Genomic DNA, 11,584 nt, shown 5'->3' on the forward strand with positions numbered 1-11,584 from the left:
TAATAATTGTTGCTTCATCTGCGTGCTCAGTTAAAGCTCTACGCGAAAGCCTTTTATAAACAAGTCACAGTGTCAAACACAGCGGCGTCCCATTTAATGCTGGTTTGTTGGGTCTCCCAATATGTTTTCCAAACAGAGTTGCAGTAATCAGGTCATTTGTTATAATGACAACCATTATCGTCACACAGCAGTCAGGCAGATAAATCAGGTGCTCTCTGATTCATCTCAATTACACACACACACATACATGAACGCACACACACACCCTTCCAGAGTTAGAGATTAAAGATGATAATGTTCAATGGCAAATTCATTTAATAGCATATTTGTTTTCTTAGTTTTTGAGGTGTATATTAAATGCTATGACTTTTCCGTTCAATTTTCGACATACTATACTATGACATTTTTTTTCGTGAAATTTTCGACATACTATGACTTTCTATTTTTTTGACATAGTATACTATGGCTTTTTTTCGAAATACTATACTGTGACTTTTTATTTTCGACATATTATACTATTACGACATACTATACTTGCCTTTTTTCTTGTTTTTTCAACATAATATATGATTTTTATTTATTTTTGACATACTATACTATTACGTTTTTATTTTTTCGACATACTATAAAGACTTTTTTTTACATGCTATACGTTGATTTTCTTTACATTTTTTTTATAGCTTATTTTACTAAAAACTTAAATACTACTTAAAACTTTGTACGTGTACAATGCAGACTGAAAAAAGTCCATGTCTCCTCAGATTCTGGTAAACTTCTACCTCTGTACCAGCGAGAGCATCCTCACCAACTACTCCGTCTTGGGACGAACTGCAGAGGGTGGTGAAACAGCCCAACTCATCACCAGTTCTCCACTTCCTGCCATCAAGGATGTCCAGGGCAAGCGATGTCTGCAGAGGGCTTGCATTATCGTCAAGGACACCTCTCATCCTGGCCACAGACGGTTTGCCCTCCTCTAGTCTGGGACGCGCTAAAGAACTCTTCGTTCCGGGAGCAGCAGGCTCAGGAACAGATTCTTCTCCTCAGCTGACACCTTGCTGATCTCTGCACCTTGTGTCCTATAGAGTATTCATAATTATACCACTGTCTATACTGTATAGATGTGATTTAGCGTATACACTATATTTATATCATACCTCTAGCTGTAGATTCTGTCCATAATAGTCTGTTACTAATAATTACACTCTGCACTATAAAATGTTATAATTATACTTGCACTGCCTACTTTAACTACAATAACTGCTCATACTGTATATTACCATATTTATTACAGTTAATCCTGTCCATACTGCTCATAATGTATATATCTAGTGTATTTATACCCCTTATTCTATATTTCATTTTGTATATACTCTGTACATTACTCAGCTTTTTGCACTTCTGATTAGATAGGAAACTGCATTTCATTCATTAAAGTTTAATCTAATATATACCGACTCATTTTTTTCTGACATTCCTTATGGCATGTTATTGTACTATGACTTTGACATTTTTAAGACATACTATACTATGACAAGTCAAAAAAAGTCAGAAGTAGTCAGAGTAGTATGTCGTGAAAATGTTATAAAATAACCTCAGTACAGTAGGGCATAAAAATATAGCACAGTCAGTATGTCATACAAAAGTCTAAAAGAAAGGCACAGTATGTCAAAAATATTTGAAAAAAAGTCAGTGTAGTAAAAATGTCAAGTCATAGTATAGTTTGTCATAAAAAAGTCTGTAAAAGTCATAGTATAGTATGTCATAAAATTTAAGAAAAAAAACCCAGTATAGTTTGCCATAGAAAGGTTTAAAAAAAAAAAAAAGTAATAGTACAGTATATCAAAAAATGCATACTATAGTATGTCACAAAAGTCAGTGTAGTAGGTAATAAAAAAGTCATAGTACCGTATGCTATAAAAATCACAGTATGACTTTTATGACAGTATAGTTATGGTACTATGTCGTAAAAATTTCAAAAGATTCACAGTATACTACATCATAAAAATGTAAAAAAAAAAGTTATAATATAGTATGCAATCAAGTAGTCTGAAAAGGTCATTGTATAGTATGCCATAAGTCATAGTATGCCATAAAAAAAAGGTCTAAAAAGTCATAGTATTTAAAAAAGTTATAGCATCAGACTAATGTCAAAACGGTCCTAGTATAGTACGTCAGAAAAGTCTAAAAAAAAAAAGTTGTATAGTGTCAAAAAAGACATAGTATAGTACATCTTAAAAAGTCATGGTATAGTAAGTATAGTATAGTCATAGTAGTGTCATAAAAATGTAAAAAAAAAGAAAAAGAATCAGTGTAGTACGTCAAAATGTAAATGTCAGGGGTGTCGTATAAAAAGCCGGGGTAGAGAGTCTAGTATGTCAAGAAAAAAGAAAAAAAAAGTAATGGTATAGTATGTCTTAAAAAGTCATAGTATAGTATGTCATGAAAGTCATAGTATATCATAAAATGTAAAAAGTCATAGTAGTTTGTCATAAAAAAGTCTGAAAAAGTTATAGTATAGTACATCATAAAAGTCATAATATAGTATGTCATAAAAATGTCAAAAAAGTCATAGTTGTCATATGTATGTCATAAAAAACATAAAAATCATAGTATAACAAGTCCATAAAAGTCACAGTATAGTTAGTTACAGTATACTATGTCATAAAAATGTCAAAAGAATCAGTCTACAATGTCATAAAAATGTAAAAAAAAAAAAAAGTCGTAGAATAGTATGGCATAAGGAGCTCAGAAAAGTTATAGTATGCCATAAAAAAGTCATAGTATGTCAGACAAATGTCAAAAAGGTCCTACTATAGTATGTCATAAAAGTAAAAAAAAAAAAAGTCATAGTATAGTGTGTCAAAAAAATTTCAAGAAAGTCTTAGTATAGTGTGTAATAAGAGTCATAAAAGTCATAGTATAGTACATCATAAAAAAGTCACGTCATAAATATGTAAAAAATAAAATAGTATAGTATGTCATAAAAATGTCTGTATGACATACTATATGACTCTTAATGGCATACTATACCATGACATAATACACTATGACTTATTTATGACAGTGTTTCCAACTTGGGTGAGTTTCTCACTAGATTTAGGGACTTTTGGAGCTAGTGCTGCTGGCTACTTTCACTGGAGTACGTTTTTCAGGTGGAATCATATTAAAAATATCTAGTGTACTCTTGCTAGTTTCTCAAGATTACCAACTCTGCCTTTAAGCTTATGATTCAATTACAAGTCCCAAGTTTACATGAAAGAAAAAATCTTTATTTACAGAACAATTATAATCACATAAGGGTGCTCCGATCAATCGGTCATCGATTTATCGGCCGATATTCGTTGTAAATAGTTTGATCGGTCGGTGGTCTCTATAAGACATCAGAAGAGCTGATCAGATGCCGCAAATATTTTGAATTGAAAACGTTTACGATATTTATTCGCCTGCTCTTGAATTCTTGAAATAGACCCCGTGATCGCATAAACCGATTCTGCTTCCAGCGATCTGTGATCGACCCCAAAAAACCTGATCGGAGCACCCTTGATTTAACTACAAAAGTATTTTAAGGAATACAGTTTTTCTGGCCGTAAAATGAAGCTCATATGAAATGTTTCCGTATTTTTGATATCATATTGTGAGAGCGGTGCTAATGAAGAGGTGAGGAACACAAAAGGAAACCAATGATGCATTAACAGACACAGTGTGTTAGGAGTGTTAGTGTGTGGGGATGTTACAGTGGACACTCTGTTCCATATCCAGGCGAGAATTCATTCACCCTCTTCAATAGTGCCGCTTTCACTGCACTGATCTTCTCGTCCAACTCTGTCAGACTACAGGCCTGAAAGACAAAGTAAGAAAAAAAACTGATCAATCGATCACAAAAAAAAAACCTAACCCCCACTTACAGCGTGCAGTGAAAGGAAACAAAACAATTACTAACCTGAGCAGGGGATGGCTTTGGTCGCTTGTGCAGGTGACTCTACAAAAAAAAAATACACATTAGACCTTTTTAATTGGTACAATTTCTAAACTGGCTCGAGCTTTGAGAAGCATACTGAGGTACTTGTCTGTTCCCCGTCTTACTTCACCTCAAGGACTGAAAAGAATTTACTCAGAGACAGAGACACAATACAGTGGAAAGAAAAAACAAAACTTAGGCTTGGAGTTTTCTAATATCCACTTAATGACATACAAAGAGGTGAACTGTTATTAGCAAAGAACAGCAGGCACAGTATATACAATATATTGTCATTTCATTTTAAGGTAATTTTTAGGGCTGTCAAATTTAATACGATAACATCTTAACACAATTTTTTACGTCACTATTTTCTTTAACACAATCTATCTTTTGGAGGTTGTAACGGGCTCAGTCTTAAAGCTAGAGTTAAGATACTGGCATACTAGCTTTTCGCGAAGGAGGCTAAATAACGCTCAAAATTTGCGCAAAATTTTAGCGAGGAAAAAATGGCATGGCTATTTTCAAAGAGTTCCTGAGTTCCCACAAGTCTCCCCTTTACAGACATGCCCACTTTATGATAATCACATGCAGTTTGGGCCAAGTCATAGTCAAGTCAGCACACTGACACACTGACAGCTGTTGTTGCCTGTTGGGCTTGAGTTTGCCATGTTATGATTTGAGCATATGTTTTATGCTAAATGCAGTACCTGTGAGGGTTTCTGGACAATATTTGTCATTGTTTTATGTTGTTAATTGATTTCCAATTATAAATATATACATACATTTGCATTAAGTATGTATATTTGCCCACTCCCATGTTGATACAAATATTAAATACTTGACAAATCTCCTTTTTAGGTACATTTTGAACAGATAAAAAATGTGCGATTAATCATGGACAATCATGCGATTAAATATTTTGATCAATTGGAACCCTAGTATTAAATTAATTTTAAGGTTATTTTTTTAATGTTATTTTGCCTTTATTGGATATTTTGACAATAGCTAGAGACGGTAAACATGGGAAGAGAGATAAGCGGGGTACAACATGTGACAATGTCCTCTGTCAGACTTGAACAAGGGATACCATGGTTACATGGCATGTGTGTAAGACCTGCTCTGAGAAATGCGTTTTTACTCCACATCTTTGATTGCAACTGTAAAACCTTGTGGAATTGTTTATTATTAAGCTGCTGCAGGAATTTGTTAAGGAGCCTCCTTTACTGTTCAGTGTTAAAATGTTGTTCCTGAAATCGAGGGCCAACTGTGTGCAGCTCTTCAGCAAACACCAAACTACAGTATTTTCAGAAATTGCCAAAAAAAAAAAAAAAAAAAGTGGTACTCCGAATATAAAAGACCCCATCAGTTTATTCAAAGACACTCGACATCTCTTGCTCTGCTCATACAAACATGCAGTGAGTCAAAAGCAAATGGAGAGCAGCATACTCACAGAAGCAGCATGCTGTGCTGAGAGATACCAGTGTGAAGAGACATGCAGCATCTTAAGCACTCACATAACTAAACACACGCTGGACAGACTCCTTCACGATGGGGAATTAAGAGTCTGTGTGACTCTGCTGAAATCTATCAGCTTCTATATGAAGTCCAATGAATTACCTACTGCCATCTTTTGAGTCTGTGCTTTTCTAAAAAAGCATGGTGTAGTAAAAAGTAGTAATTTCTCGAGTGCGCTATCTGCAGTGACCTAAAAATGAAAGAAAATCTAACCACACACGTTGCATTTTTTATTCAAATCAGCTTAAGTGTAACTCGAGGAGGGAAACGTGTTGAAGTATTGGGGAATATGAGGGGAAACTCCATTAGCATCACCCACAAACTCCTCTCAGTAAGTAGATTTCATTTTGAAATGATTTGGCCTACAGCAAACCAATATTCGACATGACAATTTAGGCATCATACACATTAAATGCCCGAACTGATGGAGAGCGTGACGAACAAAAAATGCTTTTGCGAGAGCTTCTCGTTCATAGTGTGAGTCATTGTCTGAAGAGTATATCTATGACTTTTAGTAACTTGATTATATATGTGCAAATTAAGTTAAACAGAAAGTTTAAAATAGCACATTAGTCCAAAAAGGCCTGTGTATGAACACTGACTAATAAACATTAAGTGCTTTTCATGTATCTACTTCAAAGCCACAACACTCACCGTGGACTGAAAGTACTCCGGTGAGAGTCCCTCCAACTCCAGGATACGATCCTCCAGCTTCTTTAGTCTCTGGTACACACTCAATGGAACTGGACCAGCTAAAAAGGAATAAAACACTTGTTTAAAAAGTCTTAATAATGATAATTTTACATGACAAATTCCAAAAATGTGGGTGGAGATTGTGAGTACGGTGTGTGGATAAGTGTAAAAGAGTAGCAGGGTCATTATAAAAGGTGGCTTAGTTAAAAATGTCCCACTGTTTATATCAGGTAAAACTAATCAACTGGCTTATTTTTAAAACATTGACTTCTTATGTTATTCACCACAAGTGAACTATTCCAGATAAATTATACTTTGCATTAGGGGTGTCGCGATAAACAGGTATTGACGATGACTGTGATATTTAAAAAATTTAATATTGATATTATGTTAATAATACACATTGTGTAAATAATAATAATAATAATAATAATAATAATAGTTAGTGAATTCTTTTGGCCACAATAATTGTGTTGTGAAAATCTGATATTGTGAGCCCTACTTTGCATACAGCCTGCAATGCCTTCATAATCACATTTCAATGTGTTACATTTCCTATGCATTGTAATGATAGATTAATAGCAATTAAAACAGACTTTTTCTAAAAAAAAGGCAAAAATTTCAGTTTAGTTGCAAATAAACATCTGTTATAGAGTTTAATCTAAAAGTATCTGTATTGAAATGTGAGCCTTTCAAACAACATACAGTGAGACACATTGTGTCTTTGTCCTTCTCTGACCTCGTGGGAGTTTCAGGTGAGTCTCGATGTTGTAAAGTCGTTCTTCTATCGCTGCATTTCCGCAGTCTCTTGCCATCGGCCCCCTCTGCTGATCCCCAGCCTCTCCTTGGCCTCCCCCACCACGAGTCTGGGGTCCGTAAGTGTTTACCACCCGTGTAACTAGCCAGTCAAGGAGCATAGCACATAAACAGAAGCAATTATATTAACCAGAGACTAGTTATCAGAATGGTCTAAGGCCATGTACAAAGCATGCAGATGTATAGAGGGGTCCTTCAAAACCCTTGACATTTGTTAAGTAATTTAGATTAATTTACAGTGATGAATCTGTTCAGGATTTCTTCCATCAAGCTGACCCCAAAACAGATTTTTGTCATGACACATAATGTACTGTAGAGTGACATTTGAATCTAATTGTATTATATAAACCAAAAAAGATAAATAATTCTAGTCATTTGTCAAGTCATTTTTTAACAATTTTAAGGATTATGGACCTATGACTTTTAAAAAATGACGTGTGCACTTTCAAAAATGATGGTTACAGTTCATAAAAATAAACCTGTTAAAAGGTCACACCGACATTTGTGGAAAACGTTTATTTTCTTACCTTTCACGTGGCTTTTAAAACCTGGATAAGGAGTGAAAACTGCGTCTGTTCTGGCACAGCTGTTTTCTACAGAAGAGAAAAATAATTTTAGAATGTAATTTAAAAATGTAATTAAAAGTGATTAGAAACATTTTATATACATCGCTTAAATTAAAATTACCATCAGTGTGTCCTGAACTGGTGTGTCACATAGGCTTTGAATTTTAAAAAATGCCCTCTGTCTCATGTTTTTCTGGACGGAGCTGGTTGTGTTTTGAGGCCGAGTGTGTTAGCTACTTCAGCCCCACTCTTGGAGCAGTTCAGCCTGACCTCTCGCCTGTGGAAATCAGCTCTCTCCCAAACATTGGCAATCTGTGTGCAGGCTCCCTCTCCACCCTGCCCCCCAACCTCTCTCCCATTCTCACCCTGATTGCAGTCGATCACGTTGCAAAACTCGCGTACATTGTTTTCATTGATCTCCATCTGCTTGCGTTCCATAAATGCAGATATTCTTCGCTCAATCTAGGGTTACAAAGGAGAGACGACAGATAATAAGATACAAAGGATTGATGAGCTATTGATAGGTGTCAAGAATGCAATGAGTGTAATGATCTGGGGCAAACAGTAATTTACATGGAATGAGAAATGTAGTAGGAAATTATTCCAGGTAGCCAAAAAAGTTGAATTGCTTGCCATCAGCACATGATGGAATATGAATACTGTTTGCTTGGCTACCAAAATAACTGCACAACAGAATGGGGCCTCTTGTCCTTCATCCACATGCAATCTCAGAGTAATGAGCATCCACTTCATAATCCATCAAGGACCTGGCCCTCTCTCAAAGCCCTCCAGCAATGTGGGCCTGTTCTACCCAACCACAGCACTAAAGGACCCCTTATTCTCCGCTGAACTCGGCTTATCAGATCTCCATCAAACATTTGCTTCACTGCGGCACGTCATGTGCACATCCTTGGGAGCAATTACTTATGATTATTCATTTGCTTGACAGAGAGTAAAGAGGGCTCTAAAAATGTCACTGCCAGAACAGCTGACAGATCTGCTGACGGAGACCAACCTCTGACTTCCTGGCTCTGATCTGAACCATGATGTCATCAGCCGCCGCCTTGCTTTCTGCAGCTTCTGGGCTGGGAGGATGGTGCTCAGACGGTGCAGTCGTCTGCTCTTTGAGGGACGATGAGGTGACGGCATCGTCTGATGTGGTGTCTTTTGTAGATGATGCATCACTATGAGCATCCAACTGTGTCTTTAAGCTTTCTGAAACAGCCTACATAAACAGTTGGGGCAGAAATAATATTGCATCAATGCACAAATAATATTTCTTAATTAAAAACCCTTACTAACAAGCATAAAAGGGTATTATACATTATAAAATAGCCTTGTGCATTCTCAAATAATATGTATTGGTCATCAATTCAAAAGTATGTCAGCAAACCCTTTTAGTATTAACAAGATAAAATCATGCAATTTAACAAAATGTAGCCACTTCACCTGTAATTTAGTGATGTGTTTCTGCAAACAGCTGTACACACGAGCATCTGGAGATGATGGAAGATCCACAGCATCGATGTTGACTTCTATTCTGAAAGCAGCATCACTTAATTTGAGCTGGATTAAAAAAAAAACACAAAGTGAGGCTACACTTCCCTTGACATTAGTGTAAAGCAGATTCAATGTTTATCATAATTGTATCACTTAGTTGATTAGTCGATGAGTTGAAAATAAATCTTTATTCAGAGCCAAAATTGTAAAAAAAAAAAAAAAAAAAAGATATAGTTCATGTACATGATGAAGGTTGAGTAGGTATAAGGAGATTTATACATGTAGAACTGCAGTGTGTAAACTGTTAAATACACGTTGCAGGGATGAGCTAGAGCAGACATTTGACTCATCATAGTAGAAGCACAGGTGTTAAAACGATGGCACTGAAGCAGCTGAGTGGAATTCAGACATTAATTTCATTTCATTATTTGCACCTGTGCTTTTCCAACTGTGACTAGTCAAAACGTCTTCTATGAAAAAAGGCTTATAGAGTTCATTATGTATTCATATTTCTTTATATTAATCTTGTCTCTAGGTGGAGGCTTCAGATAAACCCAGTGGTTTTTTTTTTGCCTCTTCCTGCACTGTATATTATTCATTTTTTTTTGTTTTTGTTTTGTTGTATAGAATGAATGAATGAATGAATTACTTTATTTCGAACATAAAATAAATAAAAACAGATTCAAAATAATAAACAAGAGTATTAGTGTCTGAAAAGGAGTAGTTAGAATTAAAACATATTTCCCTACCCCTTTTCTCACTTCTCCTCTAATAGCTCATATCATAGAATATATAGTTTAGTCTTAAATTGTGCAAAACAAATAAACAGTAAACAGTTAAACAGAGTTAAGTGTAATTAAGAGATTGTAGATGAGGCTAAGTGGCTGGTTTCGCCACGTCTGAACGTGTAGATAACTATGAGCTGGTTAACAGTAAAACTACATTAATCTAGCACTGTTACTTTGCTGCAACTTGCTGCAAACCCGCTTGAAAGTTGATCATCTCTAAACAATCCTGCTAAATTACACCTGGATGCTAAAAACATTAGCATGCTAGTTAGCTAACAACACGCCAAAAGGACGAAAAGAAACGTCTCTCGAAGCTACATGAGGGCTCAAAACAATGTCAAACAAACCTCTTTGCCGAAGTCTGACAACAGCTTCAGTACCGCACACATGCAGTCCCTGTAGCTGGCTTCATTAGGAGGAGCGTGGTGTCCACTCAGCTTCATTGTCTCCGCCATTAAGGTCCAAACAGCTGGAGGACTTGATCAGCTGCAGAATACTGACCGCTGATTGGCTGGAATGAGACCACGTGATTGTAGGAGCTAACACGCATGCGTACACGTCACAACCCTTGATGTGTGGGTCAGAATTAAACACAGTGTACTACTTTAGTATACTACAGTATACTACTTATTACTTTAGATTTATAGTTTTATATAATGCAATTTAATAATAACTTAATTCACTTTATTTGGCTCTATTCGGCATTGCTTGTAATCTTTCTATATTTATCACTGTCCAAGACATCTAAAAACACTAGACACTGAGTACAGATATAATATCAATATCATGTGCAATAGTACTTTTTACATTCTCATGTGCAATATCACTGTTCATTGTGTGCAATATTATTGTCTAACATGTGCAATATTACTTATTTTTCTGTTTGTTAGCTTACTTTACCTTTTTTATTTTACTTGTCTTATCTTATTTACTAATTTTACTAAATGTATCTTACTTAATTGTTATTCTATTAGGCACTCGTGCTAGAAATAGTACTTTTTTATTTTATACACTTGTATTTTATACACTTGAACTTGTTGTAATTTTGTTGTATTTTTGAGCAATCTCTGGCACAAGAATTTCCTTCGGGTTTAATAAAGTTCTATCATATCTTATATTATCTTATCTTAACAATTTATCATAATTTATTTATGATTTTTTTATTATTATTATTATTATTATTATTTTATTTATTTATTATTATTATTTTTTTTAACTATGACTATTTTATTTTATTTCTATATTTGTGTGTATTTATTTATTTTTGTACACTTGTTTTTTGTTTTTTTTGTTGAGTGCCCTCTGGGAATTGTAATGGGGGGTGGGGGGGGCAGGATATCTATCAGTCCAAACATGTTTGTGCAGTGGATTGTCAGAGTTTTATTGAAAGAATTCAGAAATAAACCCTGTTTAAAGAAAAAATTATGTTTCTATGTTTGGCTTTATCTGCTACTGTTTTTTTTTTATTGTTAATAGGAATACTTTCAATGTGATCATTTTTATTTTTATTTGTTGTTAAGTATTTTATAGTAATTTAATGTTGCACTATAGATTTCTGCTCATCTAGTGTAAAGTAGTTGGTATGTACTTTTATATAGAGATTTGTAAATACAGTGTTTTTCATACATGTCTTTTGTGTGAGTGATGCACCTTTTTTGTGATCTATGTAAATTGCTGCTGTAATACCTCAATTTCCCTTTGAGGATCAATAAAGTCTATATAGATAGCTATATCTATCTATATATCTA

The 11,584-nt window shown here is 34.9% G+C and overlaps 1 protein-coding gene across 1 annotated transcript; it reads right to left on the bottom strand.

Annotated features, from left to right (window-relative positions):
* Nucleotides 1-3,247: 3,247 nt before the first annotated feature.
* Nucleotides 3,248-10,342, bottom strand: mbip (MAP3K12 binding inhibitory protein 1). The gene is made up of 9 exons (XM_074660881.1): nt 10,184-10,342; nt 8,998-9,114; nt 8,564-8,773; nt 7,914-8,010; nt 7,510-7,575; nt 6,906-7,064; nt 6,128-6,225; nt 3,941-3,979; nt 3,248-3,838 (listed from the first exon to the last, which is right to left on the bottom strand). The coding sequence occupies exons 1-9, from the start codon at nt 10,289-10,291 to the stop codon at nt 3,731-3,733; spliced, it is 1,002 nt and encodes a 333-aa protein (XP_074516982.1). The 5' UTR covers nt 10,292-10,342; the 3' UTR covers nt 3,248-3,730.
* Nucleotides 10,343-11,584: the final 1,242 nt, after the last annotated feature.

Source organism: Sebastes fasciatus, chromosome 15 (assembly GCF_043250625.1).
Source record: "Sebastes fasciatus isolate fSebFas1 chromosome 15, fSebFas1.pri, whole genome shotgun sequence".
In the NCBI taxonomy this organism is placed as follows: Eukaryota; Metazoa; Chordata; class Actinopteri; order Perciformes; family Sebastidae; genus Sebastes; species Sebastes fasciatus.